Source organism: Neoarius graeffei, chromosome 9 (genome assembly GCF_027579695.1).
Source record: "Neoarius graeffei isolate fNeoGra1 chromosome 9, fNeoGra1.pri, whole genome shotgun sequence".
Taxonomy (NCBI): domain Eukaryota; kingdom Metazoa; phylum Chordata; class Actinopteri; order Siluriformes; family Ariidae; genus Neoarius; species Neoarius graeffei.
Genome location: NC_083577.1, coordinates 93,000,418 through 93,023,119, shown reverse-complemented (window position 1 = coordinate 93,023,119; position 22,702 = coordinate 93,000,418). Strand labels below are relative to the sequence as shown.

At 40.7% G+C, this 22,702-nt stretch overlaps 1 protein-coding gene across 1 annotated transcript in view; it reads left to right on the top strand.

Moving 5' to 3' along the window:
• nxph2a (neurexophilin 2a) overlaps window positions 1–16,415 on the top strand; it is a 65,967-nt gene extending 49,552 nt beyond the window's left edge. Inside the window, exon 2 of the mRNA XM_060928906.1 lies at window positions 15,443–16,415. Coding sequence (XP_060784889.1) covers window positions 15,443–16,189 — 747 coding nt within the window. The 3' untranslated portion in view covers window positions 16,190–16,415. The remainder of the gene's footprint in view (window positions 1–15,442) is intronic.
• The last annotated feature ends 6,287 nt before the right edge of the window (window positions 16,416–22,702 follow it).

Sequence of the window (22,702 nt, the reverse complement as noted above, 5' to 3'; positions counted from 1 at the left end):
TGAGATGGGCGTCGATGCTTGATTATTGTTCCATTACCAACATTCTTTATACTGAAGTAGAAATTTAATTTAATGGTAAATATTACAGCTGTCTATGAATAGGAATATAAAAAGACAGTCCAGGGTGATGGGACACAACAATCATTGTTAAGTCGTGAAAGCTACAGGAGGGTTAATGGTGCAGTGTGTTAGCAGCACTAACGATGGCTGGGATTTATCTGTCTCTCACACACACACACACACACACACACACAGAGCTCGCAAGCGCTGCAGCCCACTGAGCTCAGTCATTGTGTCAGACTGCTGATGAAGAGTGATGGTGATGGTTTCGGTGTGTGATCCTGCACTCAGCCATCAGAGCTCCATTTAATTACCGACGCCTTGTGATCCCCCTACAGCTGAACCTCATCCCAAATCCACTGCAGAGGAAACACAGCCTCAAACACATACACAGCACAGACAGGAGAGAGGGAGAGAAATTAAAAAATGAGTGTAATATGAATGAGAGAATGAGAGAGAGAGAAAACAACAGTATGAGAGAAAAAGAGCTGCTTTCAACTGTTTTTTTTAAGAATAAGTGCATAGTGCATTTTAAGAGTCTATTGTCAGTTAAAGTCTGAAATCAGTGAGGAGTGCGTGTTAGTTTCATTTCATAAGCAGTCATAAGGAGCAGAAAGTACAGATATGAAGATTTTCCCACTGACGGATTTTAAAGCAGTTCTGATAACAGCTGACAGAATGTTATATGATCAAATATTAAAGCAGACATGAATAGTTTTACATAAACAGAGCTTCAGAAACAGTTACAAAGGCAAGTCACGTAAGAATAATTATGTTAATTATAATTTTTAATAATTCTAAAATTTTACAGAAATAGATATCACATATCTTCATATAGCACTATAGAATAATTTTAAATAAAAGAATAAATGGAAAGCTGCAGTGAAAGTTACCCTTTTTACTCCTTTATAAGATCAAAGTTTAAACTAAATTTAGAGGGAGGAGTTACACTAGACTGCATTTACATTACATTAATGGCATTTAAGTTTAAAGTCAATATGTACCACTTTTAACCATTAAGATATGAGGCCTATGGGGACGGGGTTATATCACATGTTTTGAGATGTGGGGTCTAAGGGGGCGGAGTTATACCGCAACAAGTTTTGGAGATGTGGGGTCTAAAGGTGTGGAGGTTTACCACATTGTGTTTAAGAATAAACTGCACTGTACTACTTTTAAAATTTGAGAGGCGGGGCCTAAGGAGTGGCATTATGCCATACTGCATTTAAGGAAAAAAGTCACCCCGTACAACCTTTGAACTTAAAGGGCCTAAAGGGCGGAGTTACAACATCTAAATATTGAAAGGTGGAGTTATACCACACTGTTAAAAAAAAGTCACTTCGTATCAGTGCAAGTAAAGAATGTTGTTTAATGCCACTAAAGCGTTGTCTTTAATTCAGAAAATCACTTTAAAATATAAAAATGTAAATGCGCTTTTCTGGTTTCAGGTTGTTATGTACTGTAGAGCGTAGTGTTCTAATTGTTGATGTAATGGGTTGGAGGTGGGGTTTGCTAGTCACTGCCTCCTGTATAGTGCTTTATATACAACAGCCCATATAGTAAATAGTGAACAGGGAGGGATTTAAGACACAATGAGTGTTAAAGTGTCCAGGACGACATGGCCGCTCCTGTAAATCACGTTCCAGAGTTCAGCTTTGTTTATAGGAGACAGGACACACACCTTCACTGACTGTACAAGCACAGCGACATCCACTGTACAGTTCCTCATCACACTGTTTCATAATTAATGAAAAAAACAAATACACACACACAAAACCACACTCTGTCCTAAACCCCATCGCTGAAGAGCTGCATGTGGCAGACTTCTCCGGCTCGTTAGCTACACTAGCCTCGTAGCTCACACGCTAAACACACATTGATTACATCTGACTGCATTTGTGGCGAAAACAAAACTGTGTACTTCTGATTTTTCACAGAATGTTTCTGATAAATAGATGCATTATCGTTGGATATCAGAGCGTTTTCTGTAAAACATTAAAGGGGAAATCTGGGATTGTTTTAAATCTGAGCCCTATTTCCCATCTTTTGTGGATCCAGATTTTTACTCCGTGGGAAAAAAAAAAAGATTGAAAAAGGTCCAGTTAGAATTCTGTAACTGGCAACCACAAAAGGGCTATACGTACAATACAGTCCTATGGAGAAAATATCCACGTCAAAGTAAACCGCTTGTTTTAGCCACCGAGAGGCTCATAATATTATTATAAATGTCTGACAACATGGAACAGGTCCCGACAGGGCTACCGTACGCCTGTATGTGTTTACCTCAAGTGTTTCTGCACTCAGTGTTTTATCTTTCTGTTCTTCCCGTCTCACACTCAGTGCCTGTGGGATGTGTTCTGGCTCAAATAAATACCAACAGTCATCAAATTCAAATCCCTCATTTATATCATCGTAATCAGTGTAATATTCAGGCATTACTTTGGAAATAGACATTTTTACAAATTCTGTACGACTTCTCCTTTTGTAAACATCAGAAAACAGCCTTCATGTGATATTAAGCCACAGGCTTTCTGACTGAATCTCATCACAGGAAGTCAGAAGAGAGAAACAGAGAAAGACAAGAAGAGAGTGTATTCAAGAGAAATGGTGCAGATCTGATCGCTGAACAGAAATTATCGCCTGTGGCTGATATGAAACAACAGCACAGAAACCACATCCCTGCAGCAGCAGCAGCATCCTTCTCTCCGCCCGCGGGTCCACACCGACTTTTAATAACCGTCTCCAGGGCTTGGGCAGGTCATTGTGGGAATGACCTCTCCATGTCCGGCTGTAAAATAACCTGTCCAGCCAAGAGACAGAGCGCTGTGTCCTGTCGAGTTTGCAAGCAAGCAAATAAATAAATAAATATATAAATAAATGTATTATTCTCAGTATTAAAATTGTTGATGATATCAAAGTTCTGATAAAGAACTCCCAATCCTTCTGACAGCAATGAAGAGTGAAAATAAGAGCCAGGGTTGCCAGATTACACTGTTCAACCTATTAATTATATTTTATAATCAGGTTGACATGAAGGATTATTCATACCTCAAGATTACTATTTCGTTTGCTGTAGAGCTTTAAAATGGATTCAGATTCCTGTGGCCATGGTTATCACTGTGCCAGGTTCTCCGTGTTACAGGGTCAACAGGTCAAACTGTGGAATGTATTTTTGTTAGCCACAAAGCCTGCATTCGCCTGCTACACATATTTTCCTAAGCTCACTGAGAAACTGTGTTGTATTTCTTCGCCTGAATTTATGATCCTCTGCTGAGGGTTTTTCCGTCAGTAGGCCATTAGCTGAGCGTAGGAACAATTTATGAGTTCAAATATTTTGAAGATCTTGTGTGGAACCGTGAATTTGTTTTCGTTACCACTGATTGTTATCATTCTAGGATCATTTAACATGCAAAAAACACAGACTCCTATTGTGTAGTTAAAAGCTTTAGATGCTATTTGGTGGGAGTTATGAGAGGGCCTATGTATTTTCAAACTCAGCAGAAGTGTTTGCTTTACCCAATGGGAAGCCTGAATGGAGAAAATCAACCCTCAGGACATCAAAATGATCACATCTCATCCACATGATATTGTTCTTGAGAGACAAAAGAAAATGTCATGCACAATAAAAAAAAAGGTAAAATTTCAGATGCCTCTGCAATCAGCACCTTTAAGGTAGCTTCGGTCATGTAAGTGTATTTTTGGCTACTTTTGGGATTCAGACTTCCACGACAGAGGGAGGAAAAAAATTTGCCACTACAATTCACAGACATTGAGACCCAAATCAATACAATCTGACAACGCAGTGAGATAATAAGACTCTGATCTCTGATTGGAGCGACTGTCTAAGTGCTCATGTGAAAGAGTGTATAGGATAGGAAATCTCTGTTCTTGCTTTAAGACAGCATATATTGAGGAGGAAATGAGATCACTGCAGTCGGAGGAAACTCACACAGACAAGGAGAGAATATGTGAAACTTCACACAGACAGGAACCCAACACCAGAACCTGGGACCCCGGAGCTGTGCTACAGTTCCACCCATTATATGATTAGTATTGTTATTTTTTTTAAATGATTTTATAATAGGGCAGCACGGTGGTGTAGTGATTAGCACTGTCGCCTCACAGAAAGAAGGTTCTGAGTTCGAACCTTGAGGTGGACTGGGGACTTTCTGTGTGTGTGCTCTGGTTTCCCGCCACAGTCCAAAGACATGGGGATTAGGTCAACTGACTCCTCTAAATTGCCTGTAGGTGTGCAGGTTGTGTGTCTCTGTGTTAGCCCTGTGTGACCTGGGCCCAGCTGAACCCCACCTCTCACCTTAACTCAGCTGTGATTGACTCCTGTTCCCCTGAAGGATAAGTGCTATAGATAACAGATGGTTGGATTTTATTGCCAGTTTGTTCTGAGAGGTTTAGTGCTAGAAAACATCCATTATCCATAACCGCTTATCTTGTGCAGGGTCGCAGGCAAGCTGGAGCCTATCCCAGCTGACTACGGGTGAAAGGCGGGGTTCACCCTGGACAAGTCGCCAGGTCATCACAGGGCTGACACATAGACACAGACAACCATTCACACTCACATTCACACCTACGCTCAATTTAGAGTCACCAGTTAACCTAACCTGCATGTCTTTGGACTGTGGGGGAAACCGGAGCACCCGGAGGAAACCCACGCGGACACGGGGAGAACATGCAAACTCCGCACAGAAAGGCCCTCGCCGGCCACGGGGCTCGAACCCGGACCTTCTTGCTGTGAGGTGACAGCGCTAACCACTACACCACCGTGCCGCCCTTGCTAAAAAACACTGGGGGGAAACAGCAGTAGAAACACGAGCATGGTGTGTGAATTCTGCTCCTGACAGTTCTTTAACCTCAGCTGCATCACTCCAGTTCATAATCAGTCTCAACTAGAGATGGGAGTGTTGGGGTTTAAATCCTGCAGTTATTATTCTGATTTGCAAAATTTTCTAACAATTTTAATTGGCTACATCATTGAAACCACTGTGACTCTGAGCAGGTCATGTGTAATCAATGTAATAAATGCATCATACAACATTGTGCTGCTGTTTGTTTGACCCGAGAGCACCTGCATAAAACTAAACACCTGCTCTTGGGATGATTTTTGTCCACATACACACTTCTAATCTTAAACAGATTACCGTGTGCACTTTCTGGCAAGATTTCTTTAAAAAAATGAAAAAAGAAAAGAAAAAAGTGTGCCTCCTATTCATATGTGTATTTGTAGAACACATTAATTGTTCACTACAAATATAAAAATACATTGAGCTGAAGAAGAGGATAATATTCTGAGAAAAAAAAAACTCAAATTCTGAAATTAAAATTGCAAATTTACAAGAAAAACTTGGATCTCTCTGAGACAGCAATCACATGCTTCCTGGCTGCAGTGCATTCTGGGAAATGCAGTCATAAATCTTTTAGCCCTTTATTCTTTTATAAAGGAGGAAGGACTGCATTTCCTTTTGGCTCTCGACTTCTGTGGTTTGATGACGTTGATCCAGCCTTGCAGTCAAGCAATCTGGTTCCTTGATTGGGGGGGTTTAAATAAATAAATAAATAAATAAAAGGTTTTTTTTTTTGCCTCACTTTTTTCTCATAAACGTTACCTTTTAATCTGAGAATTTGAGAGTTTTTTTTCTGGCAAATTTATACTTTTATAATTTCAAATTTAAATTAGGGGTTTTTTTTCATAAATTGATCACCTTAATATCGGAAATTCTGATTTTCCCCCACAGTATACTACGTCTTCCCTCAGCTCCGTATTTCCTTCTTCTTTTTCTTGGCCCAGTGGCCCTAATACGCTCTCAGAGTTACATCTCTACACTTCAGATTAACTTATCTGTTATTCATTTATTTAAAATGAGTTAATTCATTTAAAATTGACTTTTTATTTTTTGAAAAATATGTGTACAATATTTTAAAATTACATATGAATTATACATAATACATGTTAAATTAAAACCCTGTGCTGTAAATAACACTTCTGTGATCACTAAAAGTACAATTGGTTTAAAAAATTAACAAATAAAAATGATAAAAAGAACACGGTGTCACAAAATAGATTTATTTTATAAATATTAATAGTAATTATTTTAAAGTAAATTAAGAAAGTTAATTAATAAAAATACAGTAGTTTTTCACTGGTGCAGAAAATGTTTTTATTTACCAAAGAGCTCAAGGGGTAAAAACACCTGAGAGCGATGACGTCCTCTGCACCTTTACCATTATTATTTTTTCCTCCCGTCATTAGTTTGGTCATGATCATGCTTGCGCAGTGGAAATGTCATCTGCTGGGTTTTTTTTGCTAAAAATTTCAAGGTTACTGTTGAAATGTTCTCTGTTTTGAGGAAAGTCGAATTCGCTCACAGCCCAGTGCTGCAGATAAACTCAAGCTGTCTTAATTAATCTTTCTTGCTGTTGTCCTCTAATAGACCTTGCCAAGATTTACCTTTTTATCCAAACAAGCTGCGTCAGTGTCTAACCTCCCTCATAAGCACCACTGAGTGTACGTGTTAATAAAAACTCTGGAGTTCTCCACTGATTCCTCCTCATGCTCTGTGTTGGATACAGGAGCTGCTGATATGGCAGGGTGTGGGAGTTTTATTTCCCTCATGTTTCACGCTGTGTCACCTGGGAACTCAAGACTCACACTGAGACTCGGGCGATTCTGGAGAGTTTGGCAGGACGTTTCACAAATTCTGAACACATGCCAGAGCAACACCTCTTCTTTATGCTGATACGTCCGGTCAAAATTCCTCACATCACAGCAACATCAGCACCACTGAACTGGGGCAATTAAAATAGCGCAAGCAAAGGAACACAACTGTACAGAAACACACCCAACAGAAATATACACTCAAATCAAATTCTGTACATTCTTAGTCTTCAGAAAGATAAGCTATCTAAAGGCAAGATTAGGAAAACTGATTCAGAAAGGTGAAATTTGGAAATATAAAATTTCGAGATATTTCATACAGGTGCATGGCACCTTTTGTTTGAATGCACCTGTCAGTGACTGCACGAGTTCATGGCAGCCTTCAAGCCTGGCCACCACGGACTACAACTCACAGGCACCACAGCGCCCTCCCTCTCCCGAGTACTGATTGGGAGTACACCTGTTCTCAATTCAACTCCCTATATAAGCACGCCAAACACTTGCAAAGTATTGTTCCACGTCTGCGTACCTGATCACACCAAGCCTTTGTTGTTCTGACCTGACTCTTAGTGTTTCTGACCCTGCTACGCTATTCTCTCGACCCTCACTCTGTTATTCACCTCTGACATCCTGTTTGCTGATCAACAGACTTCTAGCACGAACTTGGCTTTGATTCTCGTCACATGATTTGGATTTGTTTCCCAGTTTGCGGTGCACCCGCTCTCCGCTGTGTTTGCATCTGATAGCAACCGTTTTTCAAGTGACCAAAAATATTGGAACATGTGCCTGGCAGGCGTTTCTTGTTGCCCAGGTGTGTCCTGTTAGATTGATTGGTTAAACAGTTAATAGCTCTGAATGTCTACTCCTTGGTCTGAGGCCTGGTTTTTCCTGTGAAGACTGCATTTTATTGTCAGAAAGGATAAACTAACATGAAGACCAGAAAGCTGTCTATGGGAGAAAAGCAAGACATTTTGAAGCTGAGAAAACACAGAAAATCAATCAGAGCCATTGTACAAGCACTGGGCATCGCCAGTACAACAATTTGGAATGTCCTGAAAAACAAAGAAACCACTGGTGTACTAACCAGTAAAGAGCCAATCCAAGCCAAGGAGAACATCAGTAGTTGATGACAAACATTGTGAAAGTTGTGAAGAAAAACAAAAAATAAAAATAATTGACATCACCAACAGTTTCCACAAGGCAGAGGTGAAGGTATCACAATTCCCTGTTTGAAGAAGACTTTGGGAGCAGAAATATAGAGGCCATGCCACAAGAGACAAACTCCTCATTAGCAGGAAGAATCAGAAGACCAGATTGAGTTTGCTAAGAAATCGAGAGGAGCCACAAAAGTTCTGAAACCAAGATGAACTTCTTCCAAAGTGATGGAAAGGCCAAGGTGTGGAGGAAGAAAGAAAGGATCTGCTGATGATCCAAAACATACGGGCTCATGGGTGAAGCATGGTGGTGGTAGTGTCATGGCTTGGGCTTCATGTTTGCTTCTGGAACAGACTCACTTATCTTTATTGATGATGAACTCATGATGGTATCAACAGAATAAATTCAGAGTCGACAGAAACATTCTGTCTGATAATTTACTGAGAAATGGATCCATTCTAATTGGGAGGAACTTTCTCATGACCCAAAACACACTGCAACACAACAAAAACAGGACTTCATCAGGGGGAACAGTGGAAGGCTTTAGACTGAATGAGTCCATCAGCAGACCTGAACCCACCTGAGCAGCGTTTCACCTCCTGAAGAGGAGACTTAAGAGGAGAACACCCCCCCCCCCAAAAAAAAAAAAAAAAGCTGAAAGAAACTGTGCTATAGGACTGGGAAAGCATCACAGAAGAAGACCGTAACAGTTTGGTGATGTCACTGGGTCACCAGGTTGATGCAGTTACTACAGGCAAGGGATATGCAACCAAATATATATATATATATATATATATATATATATATATATATATATATATATATATATGTTATTTACCAGCTGTGAGGTCCGTATCGTTAAATACCGTGACCGAGGTCTTGAGAGTACTGAGCGAGGCCCTCTGGGTCGAGGTCAGTATTCAAGGTCGAGGTCACGGTATTTCACCATACGGACCGACCTTAAGCTGGTAAATAATATATATTTTTTTTCTTTACCAAATTCTAACAGAAAACGAGAGCGCCCGAAAGGGAAAACTGAGCCGAGCCGCCATTTTGAATCCTCATTCACGGCTGTAATGCAAATGGCTTCCTCCTCGGTATACAAGTGCACTTCCATGGCAGGAAAAACACTACATTTTGCTGCCTATGTCGTCCCCTATTTATACAAAACTGAGTTATTCAGGATTCAGCCATGTTTTTGCTCGGCATTAGCAAGTAAGAGGTTTTTAGCTTTCTCCTGAAATATTTTCTTTTATTTTTTCTTCCTCAGGGGAGTAAAACTCACTTTCGCTGTGAACACTGTCGTTATCGCTATCCATGCTGTAAAATTAATGCTATTCTCCTGAGAAATGCAAAAATAAATGTTGACAAAAATTGCTACTATGTTTGTTGTTGTTGTGAACGAGTGAGTCACCAGAGGTCCGTAACCGGGGTCTGTTACTGGGGTCCGTGCCATAGGATACGGACCCGCTCGCCAGCCAATCAGAGCGCAGGATTTGGACGGCGAAAAAAATAATGTGTTATTTTCTTTCACTTATTTTAAGACTATCTATTCAAGTACTTTTTCTCAACTGAAAACTGGGTGGTCTGCTACTGAGATATACCAGGAAATGAAGGCTGAAATTCTGATCAATCATCTCATTCATCTTTTGATCTCAAATTCAAGTGTCTTCAGTGTATAACAATAAAAGAATTAGCCTTGCCATTCCAATATTTTCAGAAGGAAGTGTATACGTATGTCTAGAGCCAGGAGGCTTCTGGTTCATTGATGTATTTTTGGCTGTACATTTTTCCCTTTTCCATCCGTCCCTTGGTAGAGATGAATGATAGGAATTTATTTATTTGAATCAGGATGGAGTTTGCAGTTACAGTGGTGCTTGAAAGTTTGTGAACCCTTTAGAATTGTCTGTATTTATGCAAAAATATGACCTAAAACATCATCAGATTTTCACACAAGTCCTTTCCCCAAACATAACGCTTCTCATTTAAACCAAAAAGTTCTATTTTGGTCTCATTTGTCCACAAAACATTTTTCCAATAGCCTTCTGGCTTGTCCACATGATCTTTAGCAAACTGCAGATGAGCAGCAATGTTCTTTTTGGAGAGCAGTGGCTTTCTCCTTGCAGCCCTGCCATGCACACCATTGTTGTTCGGTGTTCTCCTGATGATGGACTCATGAACATTAACATTAGCCAATGTGAGAGAGGCCTTCAGTTGCTTAAAAGTTACCCTGGGGTCCTTTGTGACCTTGCCGACTATTACACGCCTTGCTCTTGGAGTGATCTTTGCTGGTCGACCACTCCTGGGGAGGGTAACAATGGTCTTGAATTTCCTCCATTTGTACACAATCTGTCTGACTGTGGATTGGTGGAGTCCAAACTCTTTAGAGATGGTTTTGTAACCTTTTCCAGCCTGATGAGCATCAACAACACTTTTTCTGAGGTCCTCAGAAATCTCCTTTGTTCGTGCCATGATACACTTCCACAAGCATGTGTTGTGAAGATCAGACTTTGATAGATCCCTGTTCTTTAAATAAAACAGGGTGCCCACTCACACCTGATTGTCATCCCATTGATTGAAAACACCTGACTCTAATTTCACCTTCAAATTAACTGCTAATCCTAGAGGTTCACATACTTTTGCCACTCACAGATATGTAATATTGGATCATTTTCCTCAATAAATAAATGACCAAGTATCATATTTTTGTCTCATTTGTTTAACTGGGTTCTCTTTATCTACTCTTAGGACTTGTGTGAAAATCTGATGATGTTTTAGGTCATATTTATGCAGAAATATAGAAAATTCTAAAGCGTTCACAAACTTTCAAGCACCACTGTAGATCTCTGTGGTGGCATGGTGTATCTCGAATGCTATTTCCTGTAGTGTAAAGCAGTTAAGCTCTTCAACACACTGATTTCCTGTTTCAAAAGGAAGGACGTCAACATACGGAATCAATTCACGGCTCACGAGCCAAATAATGGGACTAAATTTAATGTTGTTGTTGTTTTTTTATTCCAGGTAGAAAACAGCTAACATTTTAATTATCTTCTTCCTCTATTTATTTCCATGGACACAGTGTGTTAATGAGGCTGCGTGGGAATTGATAAATGACGCGACCCTTCAGTTCATCGATTTCACATTAAACACACAGCTCTCAATTTGCTGGGTCATTATGGCCTGTTTGCATCATTTGCGCAGGTGTGTCTGAGGTGAACAAGGCTTTCTGTGATAAAACCACAACGTATAAACAACTATAGGCTTTCACACAGACACACTTTATATGCTAACGTTTTGTTATCTTGCTTTTGCAGAGCTCTGCCCCTGTTCCAATGATTTTACAGGGTAATGTTTGCGACGAGCGTACAGCTTTGCAAACTGAACTCGCATATGACTCAATTAAGCTTACAGCAAAATGTGTAATTAGCACAGCACTGTGTGTGTGTCTGGTGTGTGTGTGTATGTGATTTCAAACGGCCCTACTTAAAGCTTTCACATCTGCTGCAGCAAATGATCCCCTCCGCTGTGCCTTGGGATGGCAGCCGCCGCTAATTACCAATAAAACTAAGTTTGGATTATTTCTACAAATTATTAAGACTTTATCTTAAGTGGACCAGAACTTGACTTCCCAGAGCAAAAAAAAAAAAAAGAAAGAAAGAAAGAAAGAAAAAAGGTTATTTGGTGTGTAGGATGGTTGCAGAATGATGGGGTGGATTATGGTCCACCTATTTGTGCTTTGTATACTTTGTGTAATGAGTTTCGAGACACAGACAGAGTGAGGAATTATTCAGCACCTTAAAATTTTAGGAAACTGGAATTATTCATTGTGAGGGAAAGAAATTCAGCAACAAATCAGAATCAGTGCTTCTTAATATATTGTATGCAAATTAATATACATGTGATATCAATTTGCTTCTTATTGGCTGGCTGCTGTGGGTTATTTTCTTCTATCAGGATGTAGACTCTGAAGAATTTAGTGATAAATCATCAGGCCTCAATATTTTTAGGAAAGTTGCATGTAAAGATTTTTGGTGAAAGGCGAACTAAAAATTATTTGCAGATTTACAAAAATTTCAGTAATACTGACTTTCCTTATTTGGCAATAAATGCCAATTCTGATACTTTATAACAGTAAGCCACACCCACAAATCTCCATTCAAGGTGAAAGATCACAATGAGGTGAAAATGAAAAAGTGACATCTAAATGATGAAAGAGTGGCTCCTAAGAGTGCTATCAAGTCAAGTCAAAGTCCCTTCTACACCAGGACATGGTCTTCCCAGATAGTCTCCTGTCCCAATACTAACCAGCTCTTTGAGGCGTATGGGTGCGGCGCCGATCTCTGCTTCCATAGCCCTCGGCCTCTCGCCTGTACGGCTAGAGTTACAGAGGGGGGCGGGTCCTGTGGTAACCACAAGAGTTTGACTCCCCACTCGCATCTGTATTGCAGCGTGCCTTGCCAGACAGTAGTAGGTACCATTTTTATGATGGTCTTTGGTACGACCCGACTGCGAGTAGAACTCACGATCTCCCAGTCAACTAAGAGTGCTATGCACCTGCTATTATAGGGTGCCATTACTTTTGTTCTAACCAAATATGGCTAGTCTTACTAATATTCATATATACTAGGATATATATATAGGCTCGTGAGCCGTGAATTGATTTCATATGTTGATGTCCTTCCTTTTGAAACAGGAAATCAGTGTGTTGAAGAGCTTAACTGCTTTACACTACAGGAAATAGCATTCGAGATACACCATGCCACCACAGAGATCTACAGTGGTGCTTGAAAGTTTGTGAACCCTTTAGAATTTTCTATATTTCTGCATAAATATGACCTAAAACATCATCAGATTTTCACACAAGTCCTAAAAGTAGATAAAGAGAACCCAGTTAAACAAATGAGACAAAAATATTATACTTGGTCATTTATTTATTGAGGAAAATGATCCAATATTACATATCTGTGAGTGGCAAAAGTATGTGAACCTCTAGGATTAGCAGTTAATTTGAAGGTGAAATTAGAGTCAGGTGTTTTCAATCAATGGGACGACAATCAGGTGTGAGTGGGCACCCTGTTTTATTTAAAGAACAGGGATCTATCAAAGTCTGAGCTTCACAACACATGTGTATCATGGCATGAACAAAGGAGATGAGGATGATTTTCCTCAATAAATAAATGACCAAGTATAATATTTTTGTCTCATTTGTTTAACTGGGTTCTCTTTATCTACTTTTAGGACTTGTGTGAAAATCTGATGATGTTTTAGGTCATATTTCACAAACTTTCACAAACATGTTCACAAACTTTCAAGCACCACTGTGTGTGTGTGTGTGTGTGTGTGTGAGTAAAAAATATATATATATATATATATATATATATATATATTTTTTTTTTTTTTTTTTTTTTTTGATGTGGTGTTATCAGGTAACCAGTACTGCCGAAAACAATAACGCTTTAGGCAAGCACTTAATTTACACTTTGCTACTGAATTGAATTGAAATTGCAGTTTTTCTGTTTTTCACACTGACACACAGTTTACAGAAGAGACAGGAACTGATCTTCCTTTCTGCATGCTGAGTTACTTGGGTCATGGGTCAGCAATCAGCAGGAGAACAAATACTTTACTAATTGTACCTCCAAGCAAAATTGTTATTTTTTCCTCCGTACATCTTTATTTAGACCTTCAAAACACTCATTACATCTCTTACAGATCTTTTCTTCTCTCATCCAGTCAGTGACTGAACGCTACACAAAAACCAAATGCAGCATTTCACTCACATCAAATCAAATGCATCAAAACAATAACTTCAGAACAATTTTACAGTAGAAAAAGAAGAATCCTTTATTTTTGTCACATGCACACTCAAGCACAGTGAAATTCCTCCTCTGTGTTTAAACCAGAGGCACGGTGGTGTAGTGGTTAGCGCTGTCGCCTCACAGCAAGAAGGTCCGGGTTCGAGCCCCGTGGCCGGCGAGGGCCTTTCTGTGTGGAGTTTGCATGTTCTCCCCGTGTCCGCGTGGGTTTCCTCCGGGTGCTCCGGTTTCCCCCACAGTCCAAAGACATGCTGTTAGGTTGACGTGGGGCGGCCTTGGGCTGAGGTGCCCTTGAGCGAGGTACCGAACCCCTGACTGCTCCCCGGGCGCTCTGAGTGTGTGTGTGTGTGTGTGTGTGTGTTCACTGCTTCAGATGGGTTAAATGCAGAGGATGAATTTCACTGTGCTTGAAGTGTGCATGTGACGGATAAAGGTTTCTTCTTCTTTTCTTCTTATTTGAAGCAGTGAACACACACATGCACACGCAAGTGATTAATGAGCGCACACACACCCAGAGCAGTGGGCAGCTATGCTACAGTGCCCAGGGAGCAGTTGGGGGTTCGGTGTCTTGCTCAAGGGCTCTTCAGCTATGATACAGAGGGAGGGGAAAGAGATGTTCTCATCTCATTATCTGTAGCCGCTTTATCCTGTTCTACAGGGTCGCAGGCGAGCTGGATCCTATCCCAGCTGACTACGGGCGAAAGGCGGGGTTCACCCTGGACAAGTCGCCAGGTCATCACAGGGCTGATACATAGACACAGACAACCATTCACACTCACATTCACACCTACGCTCAATTTAGAGTCACCAGTTAACCTAACCTGCATGTCTTTGGACTGTGGGGGAAACCGGAGCACCCGGAGGAAACCCACGCGGACACGGGGAGAACATGCAAACTCCACACAGAAAGGCCCTCGCCGGCCACGGGGCTCGAACCCAGGACCTTCTTGCTGTGAGGCAACAGCGCTAACCACTACACCACCGTGCCGCCCGGAAAGAGCTGTTCATTCACTCAACTCCCCCAACATTTTTCCTGTCGATCCCGGGAATCGAACCAGTGACCCTTTGGGCTGTAGATACTGTCGTAGGTTTTTTCATTTGAACACATTTCTGCCTGGATACTTTCAGACTTCTACTTTTCACATGTTATCTATACTCTCACTTCAGTCTAATTTCCTCGGTACCTTTTTCCACCCCAATAATAAGACGCTCTAGTTAATCTGCGAGTTGTAACCTCTGAAGCATGAATCGGGTTGAAAGCCTTTCGTCTAAGTTGCAAGTCATTACCTTGGAAGTCCTAATGATTTTTTTGCAGAAGGGGATGATTTATAGGCTACTGTGTGTGGAAATGTGTTCATTAAAAGAACAAACCTATCCCTAACAGACAGCGTGTAATGGTGTCCTGCCGATGTGGACTGCCTGCTGATTTAATGTCATTCTATTACGAGAGAACAAAAAATAGTGACCAAGTGAGCTAATGCTGGCCAAAGCAGCATATCTGAAAATAACAAACTATTCTTGTTTGGTTGTTTTTTTTTTGCATCTGCCTACCTCATTATTTTTAATAAAACTTTTTTTCAGGGTTTTTCAAACAGAAAACCTAAATGCTGGATTTTCTTGCTCCACATTCTTTATTATGTTAATTTCACGGATGATTCAAAAATAAATAGCTCCAATTGGGAGTTCATACTCTAGCACTTACTGTCTTGTTTTGTTTTTTTTTCCCTCTATTTTTGTAAAGGTCACGTGCAGGCGTCTGCAGATTCCTGAGCTGGGCGTCAGTGACTGGGGAGAGAGTGATAATGAGGGCAACGATTCTCCCAAAGGGCCAAGCAGTCACATGCCAAACCCTCTGCGCTTGTTCTCCAGAGGATATCGTGCTCTCAAGAGCAGCATGAGACACATGACATATTTGGAAAAAATGGATGACTCCTGGGACTGGTTATCTAACCAGACAGCTGTTGGGGAGGCGCAAAGCAGGACTAAACGCAGACCCATAGTGAAGACGGGAAAGTTCAAGAAAATGTTTGGCTGGGGAGATTTCAACTCCAACATCAAGACAGTGAAGCTGAACCTCCTGATCACAGGGAAGATAGTGGATCACGGAAACGGGACATTCAGCGTCTACTTCCGGCACAACTCCACTGGCTTAGGCAACGTCTCGGTGAGTTTGGTACCACCATCCAAAGTAGTGGAGTTTGAAATGGCACAACAGAGCACAGTGGAAACCAAGGACACTAAATCCTTTAACTGTCGGGTTGAGTATGAAAAAACAGACCGGAACAAGAAATCAGGGATGTGCGGCTTCGACGTCTCAAAAACATGCTACCAGGAGCAGACACAGAGCCACGTCTCATGGCTGTGCTCCAAACCCTTTAAGGTCATATGCATCTACATCTCTTTTTACAGCATCGACTATAAACTGGTGCAGAAAATCTGTCCTGATTATAATTACCACAGTGACACACCGTATGCCTCCACAGGATAATCTCACCACCCGAACTTGACTCAAACCAACCTGGGCCAAATCTGCAGCTCAAACCAGGCCCATTACTCACCAACCAAACCATCTCCTATAGTCACTGCTACATCTCCTCCATAGGGTAAAGCTCTCTCCCCAAATGTGGCCTGATTTCAAGGTCCAGATCTCTCACAATTTTGGTCCAAAATCTCTCTCAATCTTGTGGGTTGGCTCGCTCTGACCTGGGATCAAAATCATGGACCAAACCCACAAACCAAACTCACGGGCGGACTCGTTCCCAGACTTGGCCCATAATCCCAGCCCAAACTTTGGCTCTCAGAGACCCAATTTGGCTCAAACCCATGGGCTGACTCAGTCCTAAGCTTGGCTAAAAATGATATCCCAAGCTATTTAAGTATCTCAGAAACCAAACTTGGCCTGAGCTCCTCCCACAGTTTCTCCCAGATTTGGCCCAAACTGACTCACCCTACAGCACTCAGCTCCTCGTCAATACCACGTGTTCTGCAAACATCAGGCACAATTAAGAACCAGTCCAGATGTTCCACATCAGGCAAGACCATTAGCATGTGCTTTGGACAAACGTCTGCTTTTCATGGGAGTGAAATGGTGGGCCAGCTGGGATAGACTCCAGCTTGCCTGCGACCCTGTACGGTAGAACAGGATAAGCGGCTACGGATAACGGACGGATGGATGAAATGGTGGGCACATGGCGAGTTCTAATTAAGAAAGAATCAAGTTCAAGTTTTGTTTATATCAGAGGTGTCACGTGCCACACTGAGGCTGGACGAGTTGTTCAAAGAAAGCATTGTTGCTTGAGGATGAAGGAGACTGACATTTACTCAGATAATAAAGGCCACTGAGGACAAAACAGACATGGAAAATAAGTAGAAATCTTTTGGTGTGTGTGTGTGTGTGTCTGTGTAAGTACGTGAACACCATCAGTACTTCTGCTCATTGTAGTAATGTTGTAAATCACAGAGAACATGATGTTGGCAGAGATGCCAGGATTAGCATTGTGATCTGCTTAAATCACCTTTCAGGGGAAAAGAAAAAGTAAAAATGAAACTCCACGTTGCCCCACGAGAGCTCGATTCATTGGACAGGTGGGTTTAGTGAATCTGGCAGCCAATTAACGACACTTTGTCATGGTCTTGCCACAGTGCTCTGCATTTCCAGGCTCTAATTAACATTAATTACAGTGGGAAATTTCAGTTGCACACACTAAATGAAGGGAATGAAGCCAAAAAATGAAATTTAACCTGTCAGTCATGCCAGCAGACTCGGAGAAAAATAACATCTGGAGATACATTTCAGTGTTACAGACCACGTTTTATTATCAGGAAGTTATTATTGTAAGTAGTTACTCTGAATAAATGCTCTTTACATGCAATGTATTATTATGTAGTTTCCTCATGTGGCCAAAACTGTATTCTAAAATCCTGAGTAACTACACGGTGTATCACATCACTACAGAACACTTCTGATCGTTTAATTTAACCCAGGAAACAAAACTGGTGATTTCTGAATCCTTCAAGTTTAAGAAACGTTCATGTATCGTGAAGCGCTCATATGTCAGGTTCCCCAAATCATGATCAGTATAATCATGATATATTGTCTGGACCTGATTGAAAATGCTTTGAGTGTGTTCTTTTTCTATTGTGCGAATATGAATAATGAAAAACTTGACATTTACACAACCTGATCTGGATCTTTGGGTGAAGAATATAAGAAGGATATTGATTTAAAAAAATACAGTCCTTAATCCAAAACTACTCCAATGTGAAATCGTTTATTCTTTCCCAATGTGTGTTTTTAGTGAGTTAATGATAACGAAAGTGTACTTTTGTTTGCCTTGTATTGAAATTTCCATTCCTTCTGCGAGTATAGATATAAAACTGATACTTCTCATTTGTGTGGATTGTAAATTAAATCCAAGTTGTTGGGCCTCACTATGGTTTTCTTCTAACTGCAGTATTACTTTCCAACAATTTCCTCCTGTTCTGTCTGATTTCTCTGTAAAATAACACACAAAGGAAAAGAAAAGTCATCAATGTTCATATAGCAGGTACCATGACGATAAAATTAAATCAAATGTGTGTGCATTGGATTTGTTTTTAATACAGTATATGGATATTATTCAGATCCAAATGCCAAACGTTCTGAAAGGACAGTATCGACGACTGCATTCAGACTTCAGGATGATGATTTTTCGCTCCACAGACTCCTCAGTGAGAGAAAGAAAATAAAAGCTTCCTGTGTGTGCATACTTGTGTTGATTGCTTTTGCTTGTCTCAAGCCTTTTTAATCTTTAATTCCAGACTGACTTACTGCATTTTTGCTGAAAAATCATCTTCACTTACAGTAAATTAATTTCTTTGATAAACCTCTAATAAATTTCTAATTTATTAGAATTTAACATCACTTTCACTTTCCAACACTAAAATACATTTTTTTACAAACGTAAAACTGTCTTATAAAAATTTATGGAAGGAGTCTCCAGTGTCAGCGCTGATTTAAAACTTTACTGTTAAAGTTTCCCACATCTTCAGGAGAGTTTACTCGTCACGGTTTCTCTGTCATAGGAATCTGTGCATTTTGAAGGTAAGCTGTTATAGGAGAAGAAATAACTTCAGGGTGGTGATTAACATGTGGATTATTTTACTATAACAGTACAACCCCTAGTGTTTTATTCCTTCCTTAGGGCTGGCCCAAACAGCATTTTATAGGATTTTAATATTTACCTCCACCAACTTCATTACAGGACGTTATGTTTTCACCTCCATTTGTTTGTCTGTTCCCAACGTAACTCAAAAAGTAGTGAATGGATTTTAATGAAATTTGGAGAAAAGGTGAGCCATGGGCCAAGGAATAACTGATTAGATTTTGATCCAGGATTTTTTTTTTGGGCTGTTCCCAATGTAATTTAAAAAGTAGTGAACAGATTTGGATGAAATTTGGTGGACAGCTTCAGTATTATCCTAGGATCAAGTGATTTGATTTTGATGTTGATAAAATGTGGCTTGGCAGAGGTATGGACTCCACTGAGTCCCTTCTAGCTGTTGATGTTTCTGAACTAAAACCCTAAAAGGCTTACTCCTCCTCAAACTCACCCTTAAAAAACATTTGCATTTTATAATGAATCATAACTTTAAGCATGTTCTTAGTTACAGTTCACAACACATCCATTAGGTAGTGATGGTGTAATAATAATAATAATAATAATAATAATAATAAAGTGACCCAGTGAAAGAGGAAACGGCCTGAAAATCATGTGAAATAACATGCAAGTCTTAAAAGAAAAAAGTTAGGACACTGCACCCTATTCTGATCCCTGCACATCATAACAACCGCCTGCTTACTTTCAGAGTAAACACTGAGCATACAGTTTGAGAATCATATCTGTACAACAATGACAAAGGGTCATATAATAATAATAATAATAATAATAATAATAATATCATTTTTAGACCCTTTCCAGAAAATCCTGACATTCAAAAAACATGGAAAATTGCACCAATGTTCTACTTTTTATTCTATACATCTTTGAAATAACTCCAGACCTTTGCATCACAAGTGGTTAGAAATCAATTTGGTCACCAAGTCACAAAGGAAACACTTCTCAAATACATTTCTCCAAATTAATGACATTTTATATAATTTATAAGTCAAATTTGCACTTACATGAAGAAAACCTGCGCCTTCCTTTCCACCGTATTGGTTCTAAGTGAAGCACTGTGTTCATCTTCTTTCATTAAATTCTATTTTCTGCTTGGAATAAACACTGTGGTGTTCAAAGCAAAGCCTTAGGCCTAAAAAAGGCAGCTCAGGTTTAAAGCAGCTTTTCTCATGAGGCTGCATTTCTTCATTCACTCTAAAAGCGGCGAGGAGAGCACCGATACGGTAACGCTCCGAGGGAAAAGACCGTCTCGTATCTCAGATTAGTGCCTGCTGTTCACTTTAATCAGCCCTGGCATTAGGGAGCACATGAACGCACCGTGCTGTAACAGAGCACAGTGCTGCAGCTGGAGTGCTAATTCAGGGCAAAATCAGGCTGCGCTCACAAACACACACCGTTTACACAACACTTCCATTCAGCACTAATGAGAATACAGTACATTCCTCACTCTACTTCCATTCTTCCAGTTATACAAAAAGCTAATATTTCATACAATTAAACTAAACACTGTTTATAAAACTGTTCTTAGTGGGATTAAGAAAGTGAATAGGACACTCAGGCTGTTGAGAATGATTTTTCACATTTACACTGACTTAAATCATGGACTGTGCACCAAATGGCATGTTGGATAACAAAATGAAATAAATTAAAAAGCTGTTCCTGCTCATGACCCTGGGACTGTTTGAATACTACTGAGCACAACAGATATGCACTCCTATACATCACCGCAGGGCTGTGCGCTGTAATTTAAACCAGTACAGCAGTTACACACAAGAATAAATAAATAATTAAACCTCTCTGCATCTGTATATTTAATATTTCACACTATTTCCTATTACTATCCCCCAAAAAGTGCAAAGTGTCTAAATTGTTTTTGGTTTCACCAGTAATCTCCATTTGGTACTGTTTATGGTAAAAATAAATGGGAGTCAGGTCCATAACTTCAGTGGGTGGTAAAAGAGAGCAGCTGGACCTGCCTGAAGAAGGAACTGAAGAAGCCTTTCGGGTGAGAGGTGAAACATCTTCAAGAATCTTCAAGCAAGTCCAGTCGCTCTCTTTTACCAGCCACAGTTTACTATGACCTGGATGACTGAGAATCTTCACAGACACGTCCATAACTTCAGTTTCCCAATTTGTCCTGATGACCCCAGGTGAGTGAAATCAGTTCTGCAGTCCAGACCAGCAGCATGTTGTACTGAACACAATCCATTTGTGAAAACACGCAATGGTTTGAAATCAAATACCAAATTACTTTGATTGTATATGTTACTACTGAGTTGGATGGACGCGAGTCTGCTGGATTATCAGCTGAACAAGAAGGGTTGACTCGACAAAGAGAGTCAATGGAACAGTTGGCCTGATGACAGTGTGTTAGGTAATGAGGATCAACTGGACAAGTAGAGAGTCAGATGGATAAGAAACTCCTAGACGGGAGCCCCTCCCGGACGCGGCCACACCAGACGGGAGCCCCTCCCGGACGCGGCCACACCAGACGGGAGCCCCTCCCGGACGCGGCCACACCAGACGGGAGCCCCTCCCGGACGCGGCCACACCAGACGGGAGCCCCTCCCGGACGCGGCCACACCAGACGGGAGCCCCTCCCGGACGCGGCCACACCAGACGGGAGCCCCTCCCGGACGCGGCCACACCAGACGGGAGCCCCTCCCGGACGCGGCCTTGCCAGATGCGAGTCACTTAGATTTGAGTCTCCTACAGGTTGTCAGCGAGTGGGCGAGATGCAAGCCAGCAGAAAAAGCGCTTCCCCTCTGCAAGTCTCCTGGATTTGACTTTGCCAGAAGGGCGCTCCTGGATGAGTCTCTGAGACAAGATGTTTACATGAGTGTCCGAGAAGCGAGTGAGGGAGCTCGAGGAGCAACTGAACCTTTCTGTCACAAAGACAGAACCAAATCAACAAACACTGATTTGAATAAAAAAAAAAAAACCCACACACTTTATGCTGAAAAACTAATTTTTAATGAGAACTCGTATCCTTAAACTGAACAAATCAACCACTGGAACATGAAACGTTGTACAGGTGCCTCCAAATGCAGTCAGAACACCAAAACAATAGGACAGCTCTCCCCAGGCCGTGCAGTAACGTCAGTGTTGAGCGCTGAGCATTGTGGGATTGCTGAGTCAGCGCACAGAGGCCAGAGTGTGAGCTCTCACCCAGGGTCTGGCCTCCTCACTCGCGGCTGGATGTTCCAGGAGATGAATCAGGTCGTTGATTAAGTTCTGGCACATGGTTTAAAAGGAGATGCGTGAATTAAGCACTACTATTTTTTTTTTCTTTGAGAATGTTCTAGAAATTTCTGGAAGGTGAACGCTGGGATACTTTCACATTATCTGCTCTGATGGTTACTGTTTCTGTATCATTACACAATAAGTAATGTTTAAGTTGATTACATAATGAGCAGCGAGCATAAATTAAGTGACATGTTAATGCTGTTGATAAATCACAACACATTATTAATCCAATAAACCACTAAAAACATGAATTACAGTCTTAACTGATGAAAACTTATATGCTGTCACGGATGGAATAAGTAAACTTTGAGTTGGTGCGAGCTGTTAGCATTACATATACATAAATTAACATTTAACATGCAAATCAAACAACTGATTAGTGTATTAATTTGTGTTTAACTAATTAGCTTTAATAGCAACTATGCTATCAGAACTAGAAACAAAAGAAGAGCTGGAAAGGCCACGCCCACAAGCAGCAGCAGTTGCTGCACAAGTGTCCTGACGGACTCGTTTATGATCCTGATTTAGCAGAGAGAAATAAAAAGGTCCGTTTGAAAGGATGGTGCCAGAACTTATTAGACGACTCATTTTTCATG